At 31.9% G+C, this 18,915-nt stretch overlaps 1 protein-coding gene across 1 annotated transcript; it reads left to right on the forward strand.

The window, feature by feature from the left end:
• Positions 1-6,952: 6,952 nt before the first annotated feature.
• On the forward strand, positions 6,953-11,018 carry LOC118184811 (uncharacterized). The gene is made up of 2 exons (XM_035354541.2): positions 6,953-7,259; positions 9,434-11,018. The coding sequence occupies exons 1-2, from the start codon at positions 7,107-7,109 to the stop codon at positions 10,817-10,819; spliced, it is 1,539 nt and encodes a 512-aa protein (XP_035210432.2). The 5' UTR covers positions 6,953-7,106; the 3' UTR covers positions 10,820-11,018.
• Positions 11,019-18,915: the final 7,897 nt, after the last annotated feature.

Raw genomic sequence — 18,915 nt, forward strand, 5'->3', positions numbered from 1 at the left:
TGAAGTGTTACAAAATCTGAAATCGATAATAAAACAAATTTCAAATTCGAATTAGGACTTCCACATGCCCACATTCTATGGAAGATTACATTATTCAAATTTTGATGGATTTTGTTTCATCACAATGCGAGAAACATACATATATTCATGCAGATTCTTCATTATTTAATTTCTTTAAATATAATACAGGGTGATAATATTTGGGCAACAATTTGAAAAGTGAAACAACGTTTATCGTGAAGAGACGCAAAATGTCAAAACGAAATTAATAGTCCTTCTGGGCAAATTGCCCCTTTGGACTAAAAAATAGCTGTCATAGACAAAATACAAAAGCTATGCCTTTTCTCAAAAATAGTAACGAATGAAATTAGTTTTTATATTTTCCTAAACACAAAAAGCAATTTTACCTGGAGAATAAGGTGGTCTTATGGTCAGGTAAATTAAATCAGCATTCTAAACAAAAAATATACATTGTAAATATTGTGACAATAAGCAGCATTTGAAAGGATGAAACGAAGTTATAAATGACATTAAAGAACAATATTTACAAAAGAATTTGAACAATAGCCACCGACATTACGAATGATTAATCACATAATGATTAACAATGTTACATCCCAGATTATGAACTATGTTAGGTGGTTACTCTGGTGGATAAAAACGATTGCTATACTATTATTTACCGAATGTCGTTACAGCCCTCGTCAGTGGCCTAGTGATTAAAGCCACTCATTACTGGGAGTATGACAATGGCTTCGATCTCAGCCGAAGCGGCTGGCTGCGTAGTTGGTTTTCATGGTTTTTCCTTTGTGTACCGTGATGAGTCTATTTCCCTTAAAAAGCCGCTCGCAAAGGCATTCCTACACTTAAGCAGATAGCCCCTGCGTACTTTGTCATATTCGAATAACCTAATTATCAATGTTGTTATTATATTTCTATACACTGCTTTTTTTACCTCAATTATTTTAACAATAAGTTTTCCGTTATTTAGCAATAAGCAAAATTAATTTTTTTAAGGCTTATGCTCCTGGTTATTAGCTAGCAGGTACGAAAACTCTTAGATTTATTTTATAATTTTCGTCTTAAATTGTATGAAATCTGTATCTCTTTTCAAAACAAATTTAGCTCCGTGATTTACAATCCATGCGCAGCATAAACGTCATAGAAATCCAATTTATCTCTAAGTAGAGGAAAAGTCCCTTGGCTGTGGTCCAGAAAAAACAAGTCTCCTGGAACAAAGTTCCTCGACATCGCTCGTTTGCGTTCTGTCGCGCACCTTATTGTTATTTTAACCTCTCTCCTTCTCTCTCTACACTGTCCGTAGTGTCGAAATAAAAATATAAAACTCATTCCCAGGCCAATGATCCAGTAACAAGAAGACCTGCACAGAAAAGTGGCTGTTCGCCCCGTCAAATGGAAAAAGCTTTCCGTCTAATTACAGTTCATTTTGTCGGGTCAGTGACATAGCTAGCAAACGCAACCTAATGCTTTCCTTCCAGTGGCATGTTTGCATAATGCACAGAATAAGGTACATTTGGGAACTAATCTGTCATTACCTGACATTGGGAGATTTTCAAGGACACTGATGGCTTGCTTCGAAAGATGTGTATTTCTGATTAATCTGCGAATATCAGAAAATATAAAAATAAATAATTACTTCCCCAGTGAAAGACAATCATCTCCCGAAGTAGGTTTGTTTATCGTTAAATGGTGGAAAAATTAAGATCCAAACGATCAGCGTAAAAGAAAACTGACTGCAGAAAATACAAACGGGGGGGGGGAGGGGAAGGAGATGTGAGGTAACAGCATCATATAAAAGCTGTTTTCTAAGAAAAACATACTAAATGTTTATTCTTCACCTTTTAAACGGATTCGAATTTCAGAATTTTGCTAGAAATAAAATATCGGATGTAAAAAGTAAAAAAACTTTTAATCTGAATTTCACTACGCTGCTTAACGAAAACTGTTCTGTAGTTAAAAACATGCTTTTAGTTTCAGATTTAACTCTACCTGATCTGGAGCATACATGCACTAAACAATAAAGTCAGAAAGTTCTAACCGGTATTTTATGCTGAATTCGAACTCGATGATGTTATTTTTAAATTCTCTTCTAAATATTTTTACTCCAAAGGGGCTTTGTTCCTCAGGGACTATTGTTTTCGTTTTGCGATTTTGCGTCGAATCACTCTGAATGTTTGTTTCACTTTTCAAAATGTTGCCACCAAATATTATCGCCCTGTATTATATTTGAAGAAATTAAATAATGAAGAATCTGCTTAAATGTATGTATTTTTCTCGCATTGTGATAAAACAACAATACTTGGGCATGTGGAAGCCCAAATTTGCAATTTGTTTTATTCTCGATTTCATATTTTGTAAAACGTTAACGAATTTTTGATAAACAAATTCATGGATTTTAAAGCGAGCAATGGCAACGTTGTACAGAAAAAACACTATCTCCAGCGAGCGAAACTCTGTATCGGAAATTCTAAATATATGCTTATTTTAAAATTATTTTGCGATATTGCTGTTGAACTGAATTTTATGGTTTAAGTGCAAAGAACATAATTTTTAATAAATAAAAATAACACACAAAATGTTACAAAAAACGCCACTTTGGACGTAATATAAAATTATTTTATTTTTTACTTATTTTCCTCGTTTTTTTATTATTTTTATTCTTCGTTATTTATAGCACGTTCTTTCTGTTTTGAGTACGGATTTAATTTAAGTAAACAAATGAACGTATTCTCCAGTTTCAACTTCTCGGAAATGCGCATAAATTGTTAATAGTATCTTTCTGTTTACTTTAACATGGGTTGTTGAGGTATTGAATATGTTCTCAGAAATATTTTGTATTAAATAATAGAAATGCTACAAATGCTCAAAAATATTATCAGTTGGATATGCAAGTGCGTAGTTATTTCAGTGTGGAAGCTTTTTAAGAGAAAGGTTTCGGTTCGAATAAGCTACGTCATGACCGTTATGTAAAAGTCATATGATAGGGATGAATCTAGAAATGACGCAGTCCAAAAAAAAATTAGCGGACAGGCATGCCAAGTGCGAGTAAATCAGAAAGTGTGTTAACGGAATTATAAAGTGTCTTAAATGAATATTTAATCTGCCTCGACAGCCATTGCTGTTCATTATGGATCAACATTTCAAATTCTACGCTATCAGTATTTTTTTACATCATTACATCTAAGTTTGCTTCACTACAGCTAGTCCACAAGAATATCATTTGTCTCGGAAATCCCTGTTTACGTTTATATACGGAAGAGCAAATCCCTTAAACGACCACATCTGCAAGTGAACAAAAGTTCTTAGAACATTAATACGTAAAATTAGTACTGAATGTTACCTCTTCAAAAGGACTGCGTAAGCCGTTCCGCCTCGTTTTTAAGGGAGGGGAGGGGGCAGGAATAAAGCAAACTCGCGTATTCTGGCATGGATACCATTAAAAATAAAGAATATTGGAAATTATTCCTTTAAAAACATTTATGTAAGTCAGTTTCCATTTCAACTGTTCAGATATTTATGTTATAAATCAAAAGCGTTTGCAAGATTGAAATATTGTTAAAGTCAAAACATAATTTTTCCCATTTTACTTCCTTGTACGAAGTAAAACGGAAGCATTGTAATCGCGCAAAACTTCAAAATCTAAAATAATTTTGTTAAATATCGAAGTATGTTTCGAGAAATATCTGTTATCTGTTAGAAAGGTCTTGGCTGTGCGAGAATTCATTATATTGGAGAGTGGTTATTTAATTTGTAAGGATTTATTTACTTTTATCTAACCATTTATTATGTGTTTAGTAGTTTTGTTACTATTTTCATTTTCCGTTTTCCTGCCATAATGCTAATTTTAGTTCGCGCGTATTTAAATGAGGTAGAAAATCATAGTATTTAAAGGAAGGTTTTAGACTGTTTAATCAGAGTGAGCTCCGCCTGCTGATGGCCACGTTACTAGTTGAAACTCCTAGACAGCAGTCTGTCTGTGGCGTTGCGTATATTCTGGCCATTAGTGCTTGGCTCGCTGGCGTATGTTTGAGCTAACTTGAGGATATTCGCACATTTTTTAGACTACTTTCATTGTATTTACAGAAAAATTTACCTAAAATTTTTTTGCTTTAAATTTTCTTATTAATAACCGTTATTCTTCACTATCTTTCTATACCATAATTTCTAAGATAATAAAGCCTTTTGTAGAACCGGAAGATGTATTTTATTCTATTCCTCTTGAACAGCTTTGAAGTCCGATGACGGTTAAAGAATTGACGTTTCGGCAATCCGCTTTTTAAAAATCTAAAAGCTCAAAAATCCATGTTTGATACATCAGTAGATTTAGTACGGATAATGAAGGATATGGCCTAGATATCCGTTTCTTATTCCATTTTTCACATGAAATTAACAGTACAACCTTACGGTAAATGGCAACAGTCAGAAAAGTTTTTGAAAGAAAACGGTTTAAAAAAATCATAATCAGCTCTATCATCTCAACCGTAAGTCAGAGATTTCGACAGATTTTTGCATGGACTTAACTTTTATCCGAGAGTGAATTGCCATATGTTACTTCTAACATGTAATTCTTCTATGTAGCGCTTTCATTGTAATTAAATTTACTTTGTTAAATGTAAAGTTTTCATGGCCCTCTGGTTATGAAAGTGGATTTTAAGTGTGGCTGCTTGCTTTGTCTTGATGCAATTCTACTGGTTAAAGACACTGAGGGTAAAGAGAAGTTGTTTCATATTGGAAAACTGGGTATAAAATATGTTCCTGATATTATGTGGAGTTGATCTTAATGTTTTTATCTACTCTCTTTATTTTTAACTTGCCTTTATATAAAAAACCAGCAACAATCATAAATCCCTTTGAAAAACTTTCTTTAGATTCTTTGAACCATGTTAAGACTTTTCTCCTCTTTTATGATAATAAATGGATCTCTTTTTATTGCAGTCATTTAAATACACTCATTCATCTATTGTGACAACATTTTTCCATTTTTGTCCGAGTAAATGTTTCTTATAAAGGATTCTGTAGCGTGTTCTGCGTTCGGCAATATGCCGTGGAGAGGTCCATTATGTTTTTCCTCCTTTTTAAGATTCAAATCAGTATTAATCACTTTGTTTACAGTTGACAATGAGCATTTTATATTTTTGCAACTGCCCTTTAACTTGCCGGATTTTATTTTAACATTAAAGATCTTAATTCGAAACAATTCTTTTTTCTCTTGGATATGTATTTGGAACAATTTTCCCCCCTTGAAGCCAAACTTTGACGTTCCCCCCTTTCTTGTTAACAATATTATTACCGATCGTAGCTTTTTATATATATATATATATATATATGTGTGTGTGTGTGTGTGTGTGTGTGTGTGTGTGTAAAATATAAAAAAAATACGATGGCTTTGCTCTTTGCGAACCAGCAATCTTAAATTAATTTTCTGCAATTCAGGATCTTCCCTAGACCAGTACCTGCTAGAACATTCGCGCCTATTACATAACCTCCTCATATAAATGCTGCGTCATAAGTTCGGTCAAATATAGAGTCTAAGTTCTAGACAGATGCCTTCTCGTCTTCGTTCTGCTAACGCTTCCGCTATGCTCCTCTTTCTTTGTTAGAACGTTATGACGTATTAAAGTTTTAAGTCAGTCATATCTAATAGTTCAATTACTGAATAAGTTATTTGATTAACTTCATCTGGAAAATCTGCTCTAAATTAAAATAAAGATATGCTTGCTGTTAAAAGTGAAAAGTCCTGAGTCGTCATTTTTCTCCATGCTTCAATCATCCCAGCTTCGTCAACCATTTGCCAGAACGTGTAATGGAATAGCCTCACCATTCGGCGACACCAGGCGACGGAATTTAACAGCGGCAAAGTTTTAGAATCGCAGAATTTGCACCGGGCGGCAAAATGTTTAGCGTCGGCACTGCTCGACAGTGGTCGCCCTTCGCATCTCGAACGCATGAGAACACTGAAAAAGGTCGACAATTGTTGCTAAACAATAATCATTTCTCTCTTCGAATGATAGCTTATGAGTTGAATCTCATCAGCCGAGCTACTGCTCATAAAACCGTTATGGAAGATCTTCGAAACAACAAGGAAATTTTGCTTTCGTTTTCTACTGTACCAAAATGTCCTCTCCACACAATTCTATTCCACAAAGCAATTTCTAGAGATGTTAAACTATTAGATTTTTTTAATTTGTATTTAAAATTATATAAAGTTGTATAGTGCTTCTATATTTTAGTATACAGTTCAGCTTCCATGCCAGTTTTTATGTGAAATTTTGCTTACTTTTTGTGATTTTGGGTATCAGTTTATTCATGCTTTTCTTTATGTTTATTAGAATTTCAGTTGTATAATATTATATAATAGGTTCCCCAGAATACCAAAATCATGTGGAATCTTGGATGATCTCCTTAGGGTTCACTGTTTCCCTTTATCTTAGCCGTAAGTTTTACAACACTGTTAGTATATTGATAGTTAACTGTTGCGTTTAATAATTTAAATACTCTCTTAATATTAATAAACAGGAAACGCAAGAGAAGCAAGAAATGACATAAAATTCTAACAAATTAAAATAACTATCAGCAAAATTATATGAACCTCATAGGAGTTTTATGCATAGTCATTAGCAGTAGACCACTTAAAATGAATAGAAAAATTTCTCGTGTTGATGTTTATGTTTCTCTTGAACTAAGCTCTTTTGGGTTAAAAGTTTAATTCTTTCTTTTATCGTTTTTACTGTAATTTAAAGGTAACAGTCTGGATATTTTAAATTTAAAAGTAAAATAAAAATCTGTTATCAGGGCTGCATCCGATCACGTGTTTGCGGTTTTCGGAATCTCTACCTAAAATAGGAGTGACTGGCAAAACTCGCTGGAGTCGTGTTCGACCAGTACCTCCTATATACGAAGCCAAACCTCTAGGGTTGCTTGAACGGTCTGACGTCATCTAAGTCGTCATTCCTACCATCTTCCTCGTGGCAAAGAATGAAAGAATATACTTCGGTGTCGTAGCGTAGTGAACTGACTGTTGTTTGAAAGTGTAGTGTGCTCTAATAGAACATTTTTCATTTAAATTACTTTATTTATTTTTTATTATGCCACATAAATGCTGTGTTGCAACATGCAAAGGAAATTATAATGGCCCGAAGGTGGCTGTATTTAGTTTTCCTACGGAAGAACAACTGAGAAAACAATGGATTTGGAACTGCAAACGAAAAGATGGATTCAAGCCTACGAAACATTCAAAGGTAAGCATGCATTTCATTTTTAAATTAGAAAATTCCTGAAAGATTAATGTCATTGAAAGAAACATGACTTGAAAATGCGAAAACAAAAAATTCTCTGCAAGGGAAATAATTTACTAAAGTTCCATTGCATTCAACCATAGAAAATAAAACGAAGTTTTAATTACTTTCTATACAAGCATAGTTATATATTTATTTACTAGGCAGAAATTTCTCTTATCCCATTATGAATGAGTATTATTAATGAATTCTTTCAGTAATTTATATTTTCGGCGTCGGGATCTTTATAACACGTACATTGATTTGGGATTGATTAATCTTTCAGGAATTTATGTTATACAGAGCTTATACTGAATTTTAAAGTGATTATAAAATGGACCCTTTTCTCAATAACTAGTCAATAGAAAATCCACCAACCTTATAAAGTTCATATTATAACTTTAAGTAGATAAATATAAAATGCTTCAAGTCGTAATTTTAAAGCCGTTAATTTAAAGTTGTTTTAGATATAAGTATTTAACTGTTTGGGTATACTATTTCTTTTGATTTAGATAAGTCTCGTTCCACCTATTTTATTTTTATTTTTTTTTTTTTTTCTTTTTAAAACTGAATGTATGCAATGCCCCTTTATTATATGCTAGGAGCATTTGAGAATGCATTTTGCTCGTAACTCATGTGAACAGGAAATTAATGCTAATTATGCAATGTTCTAAACTTTATTAATTCTAAAATCCTTAAAAAAATTATGAAATATATGTAAAAGAAAACAATCGTATAAATGGACTAGTTTTGACAGTAATTATTTTAATTTCTGGAATAAGTTACAAGGTGTTTAAATTAAACTGTCTTGTTCAAATAATATTGCCTAAGATTGTAAGCTTACTAGTTTTCATTACATGTTAGCATAAATCCTAATTAGCCTATTAAATTGTTTCATGCACACACACATCTATAAAAGTACGAGTTTCTTATGCCAATAACACCTACCTTGTTACAGTGGTTCACTTGCTACTGGCAGTAAGTTCTTGTGGGCTTGAAATTTACATTAATTTTTTATCTAAAAACACTTATATAAGGGGTTTTGTTTATTTATACTTGTTGCAGTGGAATATGAAAATGTTTCATTGTATTAATAAGTTATATAACTTTTAAAATTTTTGAAAAAAGTTAAGAAAATTATATGGAAAATAAGCAATCTAGTGAGCCTTCCACAGTAATATAATGTCAAACACGATTGATGAATGTGAATATTTCACTCCAAAATTACATAAGAATAGCCTAAAATATTTAATTACTGCAAATAAACTGTTAAATATACAAATTCTTGTTTTTTTCTTTGTGTATCATATTTTAGCACTTATACATGTTTTCAATAATTCAAGAAAAATGAATTTTTTTAATGACTAATGATGTTTTATGCTCTTAAATATAAACATTCATAGGCACACAAGTAAATTTGTACTTCTGGTTGTGAACATATCATTTGTAAAAATGTTTAGAAAAAGAGCCAGTAACTTTATATTTGAATGGTACGAATGAATGTGGTTAATCTTACTCTTATCCATCAACTGATGGTTAATCTTATTCTTTTTATAACTGTATTATCACCATTTTGAATGTAATTCCATAACCAAGTGTTGTTTTCAAATAACTGAAGAAAGAAATATTTAGGATGTAGCAATTATATATACATGAGCAATTGTATGTTACCTGAGGATGTATCAATTAAATATTACTTATGTTATATGCATTTGACATATGACAACAAACATGTGCTAATTATTTGCACTTTTCAAAACTTTATGACAGCATCCATGGCTCTTTTTAGCCCAAAAGAGTTAATAGTTTTGTTTTAAGATTTTGCATTATTCACTCTAAATGGCTGCATCACTTTTTTGCGTTGTGCACTTTAAATGGCTATATCTCTTCAAATTGTTACCATCCAAACATTATCACCCTGTATTATTTTTAAAGAAATTAAATGATGAACGTTTTCCACAACGGTAACCCTTCCCTTAAGCAGATAGCTCTTGAGTGCTTTGCCATGATTAAATAAAAATACAATAAAACCCTTATTAGACTGTGCATGTATTTAAAGGATGGCGAATGCTTACGATTTTATAATTGTTTAACCTTTTGATACATGTTTATTTATTTGTTCTTTTTCATATTAAAAGGTGTGTGAACTTCACTTCAAGCAAGAGGATGTTCTGAGGCAAACTGAATTCTTTGATGAGAAAACTGGAAAGAAGATCATTATACCATTGTCATATCCTCGTTTAAAGAATGGTGCAATTCCAAGTCTGTTTCCTGATGGTCCGAGTCATCTTAGTTCCAGTGTTTCATCAAGGGAATCACCAGAGCATAAAAGACTCAAAAGAGAACAAGATGCACTCAAAAAAGCGTTAGCCTGTAGCTTAGCTGAAAAGGAAGAGTATGAACGAAAACAAATGTTTTATAATTTAGATGAACTAAAAATTTGTTTTAATACTGTGAATTTACCAGATAACTGGATAGTTATACACAGGCCTATACATACTATGATTCTTAATATTTCTAATGACAATCATCCAAGAATTCTAAAATCATTATTGATTGATTGTAATTTGAATATATCTGTAGCAATTAGAAATATACCTATTAAATCACTGAAGCAATATGTAATCCCATCAAAAATTAACAACCTTAAAGATCTTTTAAGTATTTTAGAGAAATTAGACCTATTTGCCTCAAATGATTCATCTGAAGACAGTATTCAAAATTATTTACAAATTGTAAATGAATTAATGACAATTTTAAAAGAGAAAATTCCACATAAAAACAATGAAATAAATTTTCTCGTTGAGCAACTATCAAACTTGAATTCAGAAAAACAACAATATAGGTATTCTGCAGACTTTCTAATATTTTCCACTTTACTTCACACAATTTCACCACATGCATATAATTTTATTCGAAATTCAGAAAATATTATTATGCCTCATCCACGGACCATTCAGAAAATTTTTTCAGATTTTAATATATATCCAACAAATGAACAATACAACCAAAAGTTCCTAAGCTACATAAAATTTAAATTTCAAGAACTATCAGAAAAAGATCTGCTTGTTATTTTAATGATTGATGAAATTCATCTAAATCAAGCATTTGATTATAAAGGTGGTAATTTGTGTGGAATGGCATATAATTGCAAAAATGCTGCATCTAGTGCATATATTTTCATGATTCGCAGCCTATTATCTGTTTATAAGGATGTTGTACATATTTTGCCGGTGAAAACACTTAGTGTGGATAATTTGTATATTTATATTAAAAAAATTGTTGTGGGATTAGAAAATATTGGGTTTAAAATTATTGCTATTGTCACTGACAATAATTCGATTAATAAAAAGGCTATGTCTCTGTTTTCCGAACCACCTAAAGTTAGTATTGTTCATCAAAACCCTGTTGACAAATCTAGGCCAATGTTTTTTATTATTGATACAGTGCATATTTTAAAATGCATTAGAAATAACTGGATAAATCAAAAAAATAATAATCAGTATGTTTTTCCCAAGTTTTGATGATGCTTCACATATTGAAACTGCATCTTTTTCTTGTATTAAAAAATTACATGAATCTGAAACTGGTAAGTTATTAAAGTATGCTTATGGTCTGACAATAAAAGTTCTATATCCAACTAACTTAGAAAAACAAAGTGTAAAGCTTGCATTGCAGATTTTTAATGATAATGTTGTTGAAGCATTATTTTCTTTTGGGCAGCAGAAAGAAATAATAAATTTCCAAGAAACTGGAAACTTTATTAAAATAATAAACACATGGTGATCAATTAATTGTAAACGTGAAATCTATTTTTAAAGGGGTTCATAAAAATAATGTATTTGAAACACCTTTCACTGTGGCAGAAAATGATGAAAAATATGTTTTTATGAATAACTTTTTGAATTGGCTAGATAGTTGGAAAAATTTGAATTTAACCTCTGGTTGCCTAACCAAAGAAACTCACTTTGCAGTATACCATACAACGTATGCTTTAATTGAGATATCAAGGTATTGTATAAATGAGTTGGGTTTTAAATACCTTTTACTTGGAAAATACAAACAGACATGTTAGAGGCTAGATTTGGTAAGTACAGGCAACTGGCTGGAGCTCACCATAATATTTCTATCAGACAGGTTTATGAAATAGAGGGTAAATTAAGACTTCAGAGTACATTACCAACCCTAATAAATTCTTCAAAATTTGGAAATATTCCTCTTCATGTATCTGATTTTAAAGACACTGAAGAACAAACTTTTGATGACACTGATGTACAAACTTTCATAGATGAAATAACAGTTGAAGATAGTGATATACATGACATAAAATTGGATGTACCTATTTTGACTTATATAGCTGGATATTGCTGTTATAGTATGCTAAAAAAGTTAAAATGTGATGTATGTAAATCCAATATTACTATTGATAAGGAGTTAGCTTTAGAAAACGATGAAAATATTCATTCATGGATTAAGGTTTTTGATAGAGGTCTTATGTATCCTCATCCTGATATTTTACATGCTGTTATATACAATTTTATTGTTGTTAAGAAACTTATTTCAGATGAATATGAGCAAAAATTTTTATTTTCGGCAAATCCACGAGTTACAGTGTGTAAAATTACTCTAAATTTACTTCATGAAAATTTTTTTTTAGAGTTGAATGACTGTCCTAAACTTCATGACCCTCAAATTATTTTGAAAAACATCATACAAGCATCAACGAATATTTTTCTAAATAATTACTGCAAAAAGTTGAATGATAATCTTTTAAGTAACAATTTAAATAAGCAACGGAAATTGAAAACATTAAAAAAATAATTTATGCATACAGCAGAAATGACATATACTATGTTTATAAGTTATTAAACTTTATAAAATAAGATAGTGACACTAATCTATTGTTTCTTATTATCTTCAGACTTAATTTGTAATTCATTTTATCTAAATGAATATTTTTTGCAGAATGTAGATAGTATGTTAAATAAAAAAATAGTGCTTTTTCTATTTGTGTTGTGAAATCTTTACCAACTCTTTCAAAATGCATGCACACACACACACACACAAAAAAAAGCATTTGTAATAGTTAACTAATTATGACAGTAAAGTGCTAAAGTTGTTAAGTCTCTTATATAATATCATTTTGTGCAAAATAGGTGTATTTATTGTAAACTAGATAAATATTGATTTTTGAAGATAAAATACTTTGCCAATTAATATTACTATTGTTTAGATTTTGAAATCAGTATCTTGCAATTTTTTAATATTATTTTAATTGAAGCAGACATGTTTATTACATTAATTTTACACTGTAAGAAGAAAATAAATACAATTTGTTTTTACCTACAATTCCATATGAGTCATTTTTATAGATATTCATGCATTTTTATGGAGGAAATTCACTGTATTCTTATACAATATTTTCATTGTAATACATGCTAAATTCTGTCAAAACTAAAATTAAATACTTTGGAATTAAAATTTCTAATGATGTGGTTGTACATATACAGGGGAAAACTTATCAAAAATAAATTGAGTAAAAAAATATTTTTAATCCTTCCCAGCTGTAAGGCTTCATGCAGTTATACTAAACTATTTTGATATTAAAAAGACTTAACTGTAATAAAAAATAAGTAGCATCAAGTTACATAAATAAATAGTCATCCCACCCTTTTTCCCACTGTAGTATGCAATGCCATTTCCTATTACTTCCAGTTATAAATTTACTGGTACAAAAAATTCAGGCCAAAATAAATAAATAAAATCCTTTTTATATGTTTTGCATCCTAATTGTGTTGCTTTCCTTTAATAAAAATCTGAATTATTTTGAAAATTTTAAATCTTACTTTACATCTTAACAATCAGGCTATATTTATTTTCATTTCTAATAGGAAAATACATAAAACTTGTTATTCTTTCAATTCTAAGAATTGAGGACATTTGATCTATTTAGATGTTTTAAAAGTTCCTACTGATTACCCTGATAAAAATTCCAGTAAATACATATATAAACTTCATATTTATCATTTGCTAAAAAATTCTCAAATAAGTTACAATGAAATGCTTTCAGGAACAAAAATTTACAAGTTACAAAAAAAAATTATATGCACATAATTAGACAAAAGGGGTGTTACAAACATTTAACAATAAGAATGAAACATAAGAATTTTGAATTCCTAGCAAGTGTCAAGTTTGTTGAATTTTTACAATTTTTCTTTTTTTTATTATTGGGGAAGATGTAGTTATGTATTCTCAAATAATGATCTAATTTAAAATGCCTAAATATATGAAATGTTTTGCTACCGTATTTTAAAACTACCAATGAATAAATATTGATAGATGCTAAAAAATAGTATTTTTCAAATCATTCTCCAGGTTTCTCATCTGTTAAGAAATTCAGTCCCACACTGAAGTGAAAAAAAAAGCGGAAAATGACTAAACAATTATGTGTAAATTTGTATTTATGAGAAACAGAAAATGCCGTTAAAAATTGATTAAAATTAATTTAAGGATTTTTAGTGTTAATCAATTGTAAACTTGCTTAATTATGCGTTATCCTCTTTGTTAAGGAAGAAAATATTTAATAAAATATATATTCTTCAGAAAGCAAACCAGCATCAGCCAGATATTCAGTATATATTTATTACTACTAATCTGAAGTATGTTGAATTAATTTCTTTACTATACTGTTATTTTAAGCATAAAAATATATAAGGAAAGTAAGGTTAGGTATTTGAAATTAGAAAATGCAGTCGATGAAATCAAATCGGAATATATATATTTGCACACACATATATATATATATATATTTAAAACCAAACGATATAGTAAGCCTTATGCAAGGAAATAAAAACTACTTTTCATTTTCTCTCCTCTTAAAGGAATAACAGAGATAAGTGGTTTCATGTGGCAACCATGCTTTCTGTACATAAGGACGACTTTAGTGACGTAGTGTGCGGCGTGCCGTGGCTTCGTTTATAGGAGGTACTGGTTCGACGCGACAGGTGAGCTGACGTCACTGAATAACGGTTCGGCCTTCAACGCCATTCCTCCGTCCCTCTGCAACCCTTGCCTCTCTCGATAGCCGAGCGCGCGCGAAAGGGAGAGTTGCTAGATGATTAATGCATTTTTCCGGCTATGACGACAGCAGGAGGTGGAGGGGTGGCGCTGAATGAAAATGCGTAGATCGATTTTAATTTATCTGTGTGTCGAGTCCGTAACCGTTGCAGCAGCCAAAGAGTGACGGCAGAGTTTCGCTGTGGAATGGACACAGTGTCATATCCGGTACAAGTGGTTATTGCTGCAACGGATTCCAAAAGTACGTTGGCGATGAGAGTTTGGGGGAAGTAACTTTTATGGCACGGGGGGGGATTATTGCAAAAAACTGATGGACTTCGATTTGTATCAATGATTTCGAAGAATTCCGTGAACATTTCCGATATAAAGATCTCTGATGCATTGATATAGAGTGAATTCTAAAGATGACCACCTGGTTGGTTCTAGACGATTTTTTTTCTAAAGGAAGACATCGATTTACAAGGGTTATGTTCAACACCTTCTAGGTGATCACTTACTCGTATATAGTCATCAGTATTTCTGAAAGCATAAATTATCCGTATTGGGCATAACTCTTTAAAAGAACCACCTACATAGAAAACAAAATCATTTAGAACTATGGTGGTTTTCTTATAGAGAGAATTCACTATACTTATGTTCTCAGGTCTACTGGCAACTTCCAAAGGTGATAAACTTAGTGATCTGGTCACCCCTTCTTCAATAGTGGTCATCTTAACGATAGCTCATGTTATATTAATTCCTCTGGAAGACGACCACCCATCGTTCTAGAAATTGTTCTTCGGTAGAGGTGGTTGTACAGATAATGTTTAATATCGATGTTTATGTATGATGGAAGAAACGCTAATCGCTTTCAAAGGTATGTTGTTACAGTGACAGAGATTCTTTATATTTCTTCCCGTTTTTACTCACAAATTACAGTTACTTTACGTTTACTGTCTGTAATACAGTGACTCACCACACATTTCCTGTGACGGGCTTAAAGAAGTCATGTTCAGTATAGATGTTTATCTATGTCTAAAAAGAATTGGTCACTTTTAGAGTTGGTCATCTGAGGGAGGTGATTATCACTAGAGCTCTGTACTTAACATTTATCGCACTTTTATTTCATTACTTATTGATTTATTTTATTTCATTACTTATTGATTTATTTTATTTCACTACTTATTCATATATTCATTATAACATTACTGTTTTCACCGTATGAATTTTATATACTAGCAAAATTGGAATTGTTGCCAGTTAAGTTTCAGGAATTGGCTATGTCCAAGCGATATGATAATTATGCACAGAATCTTTATCCGTTTATGGATTTAAATCAAGAAGATAATTAACATTTGTTGTTTTAGGTATTAAAATTAAGACTTCTAAATTTGACAGCTTGTTGTGCATATTTTGAGCCTGAAACTAATAATGTTACAGAAATTATCAAAAATTTCAAATGGCAAAGAAATTATATAATTTTTCATGTGGTATTCAGATGACAAATCAGAGATTTGGCGTAATTCTTTTACTGATAGCAGTGCGAATCAAATTGTGAGGTTTATCTATTTATTTTTAACTAATAGTTCATTTTAAGTTGAAAAGCCTTTTCTATCACGCTCTTCATGCGAGAATGCAAAATGAGATAGCGAGCGTTTATTCAGATTAAGGTAGAATGAAGTGCTATTTTTAAGTAAGAAGTTCGGGAGTTAGTTTTAGAGCGTGTCGACCTATTAAAAGCCACGTTGTGCTTTTAATAGGTTTAATAATTATTTGCGACTTGCGTTAGCGGCGTTGAGTGTTCTACCCATTAGGCTTGTTTCGCCGGTTTACTACAAACCAGAGCTCTTCCTGGGCGTTAATGTATTCTGTGAGCCGTTAGGTTAACCTACACACATGAAATTACTATTTGTTACGTATTTCTGTTAAGCCAGAAATGTTGGCTTCTTGTAACCCAACTTGTGTCATTTGTTCATTTTATGATTGAATAAAGGGTCTTATAGACCCTTCTTCTGATCTCTGTTTAGTTTTACAAGGTGAGAAGATAATTCTTCAAAAGACCTTTTTAAAAGTTTATGTTTCCTAAGCGGCATAGACTTTACTAATTGTTTGTGACAAATGAAGATAGCTGACTTATTTTCATTTCCATGAAAGACTTTAGTTATATTAATATAACAGTTTGTGGCTTGCGTACATTCAAAGTTGTAATACTTCTCAGAAAGATTCTCTTTCAGACGGTAAGATGATCATATTTTGAACTCGCTACAAGAATGCTTTTAATTAAAAAAAGATCAAACTGGTCCTTAATTACAGAAAGCATGTAGAGACGTTAGGTTATTTTAAGCAGGAGATGTGAAAAATGTGTAATGCCTTCGCCAAGACTCGAACCTGGACCTCTCGAATACCAAGTGTACTACCGTTACACCACGAAGGCATAAAGAAAGAAGGAAGAAAATACCTTGTATACTTCCACTTTTAAAGGGTGACTGGGAATTAGGGGACCCAATCGCCATATCCATCCTGGTGGTGAAGAATCATCATCTACCACCTTTTAACTCAGGTGCCACTGTAGAGTCATAGGAATTTTGAAGTAAGAAACACGGAAAATGAGCAATGCCTTTGCCGGAACTCGAACCTGGACCTCTCGAATGCGCGCCGAGTGTGCTACCGTTACACCACGAAGGCCTGCAGAAAGGAGGGAAAAAATACCTTATAGTGTCATACTCAGTAGGAAACTAACATGGAAAAAACACGCTGAATTCATCTCTAATAAACGTGAAAAAAATTTTTAATATCTTGGTGGAATTACCAACCGAGAATACCTCTTCCTATTATCAGTAGTTATAAAACACTAAGTTACGAGGTTACTTATGTTCTTGCAAAAGTTCTGCCTATCGATCTGGAAAGTGAGTTCAGGATTAACGTTTTCGATGCAGTGTCAGATGATTCTTTGGAAGGTAGCATACAAGGATATCTACGCTTTTAAGATATTCTTCATCCAGAGCTCACAAATTTCTGTGATTATGAAAAGAATACTGAAAAATGTTTTCCTATTTTTTGTTTTACATGTGGCAGTAAAATGAATAACAAGGTTAGTCTGCGATTTTTTTTAATGTCAATCTAAAATTTGTTATTTTGAGTACGGTATTTGAAATGAATGAATAACTTTTCAGTATGTGGTGAAGTAGATCAGCAATAATCGGAATGAATCCACAAAATGTCTCATTTGTTTTGATTATCTTTCTTCTTTTTACCTTTTGTTTTAATTATCTTCCTTATTTTTATCTTTTGGGCAGCATTACCAGCACAGACAAAATGGTAATAGAAACTGTCTTAGATCTCAGCTCGCTTAGAGACATTGAAATATTACGGCAGTTATGGAAATGAAAGAGTTGATTTTTTAGCTAAAGGTTATAAGTTGTTTTCTGCCTCCTTTCGGTATGCCTTCGTGGTGAAACGGTAGCATACTCGGCACGTATTCGAGAGGTCCATATTCAAACCCTGGCGTGGATTTTGCGGATTTCTTACGCTTTCTGACATCGCTAAACCTCTAAATTACTCCACAGCAGCACCCAAACTGAAAAGGTGGTGTACAATAACTCGCCACCACTAGGATTTGGCGACTGAGTTCCCTAATTCCTTGTCGCCCTTTAAAAGGGGGAATATATAAGGTATTTTATGCCTCCTTCCAACATGCCTTCTTAATGTACCGGTAGCACACTCGGCGCAAATTCGAGAAGTCCAGGTTGGAGTCCTGGCGAGTGCATTGCACATTTTTCGCATCTTCTACTTCGAAAAACCTAGTGACGCTACAAGATGCTTTAAACTTACCCATCGACATTAAAATATTAGTATTCCAAAGTGTTATTGGAAGTCCTTTTGTAATAGCAACATTTTATCTGAGTGGAATTAAGAATGCACTTTATCTTGAACCAAAGAATTCTTTCCTTCTATTAACTTTGGACCTTTCTGCTATGCAAATGTTAAAATATCTCAGTTTTTATCTGATTGCGGTAAATTTGCAAATTACCTGTTTCGTTTCTATCTAAGATCAAGAAACTTGTGTGATTTTTCGAAAAACATACTTTAAGTTGTGAAGCATTTAATTTCCTTCTGCTAGATTATGCTTGTAGAATGATTTTAAAATGCTAGGTGTGATTTGGCCAGTGAACTTACCTAATTTTGCGAAATCTAGAGTGCTGTTGTCTGCTTTTGTTTGTTTGTTTTGTAAGGTATGTATTTAAATTAATCAGGTATTTTATATAAAAAAAATTACTGTTACATCTCCTTTTCCGTTTTCCTGCCAGAATTCAAATAAATTTTAACTCATTAAGTGAGGGTTTGAGGCTGCTTTATTCAGAACTTGTTCCACCTGCTGAAGGCCATGTTACTAGTTGAAATTCTACCGATACTATTAGGGCTGTCATGCCGGTGTAAGTTTGAGCCAACTTCTGCATTAAATGTTTCTGCGTAGCCTTTGGCTAATTGAAGACTTTTGAATTCAAGCCATAAATGCTGGCTGGTTTTGTAAGCACCAGGAGTTCTTTCTGTTCAACTTATTTGA

This window comes from Stegodyphus dumicola, chromosome 1, assembly GCF_044657685.1.
Source record: "Stegodyphus dumicola isolate Sdum_Otavi_A_Nest chromosome 1, ASM4465768v1".
NCBI lineage: Eukaryota > Metazoa > Arthropoda > Arachnida > Araneae > Eresidae > Stegodyphus > Stegodyphus dumicola.

What these genes read in the sequence shown, in the direction of transcription:
- LOC118184811 (XM_035354541.2), top strand. Translation starts at nt 7,107, where the DNA reads ATGCCACATAAATGCTGTGTTGCAACATGCAAAGGAAATTATAATGGC. An exon ending in AGCCTACGAAACATTCAAAG is followed by an intron (nt 7,260 to 9,433) that starts GTAAGCATGCAT and finishes TCATATTAAAAG; the next exon opens with GTGTGTGAACTTCACTTCAA.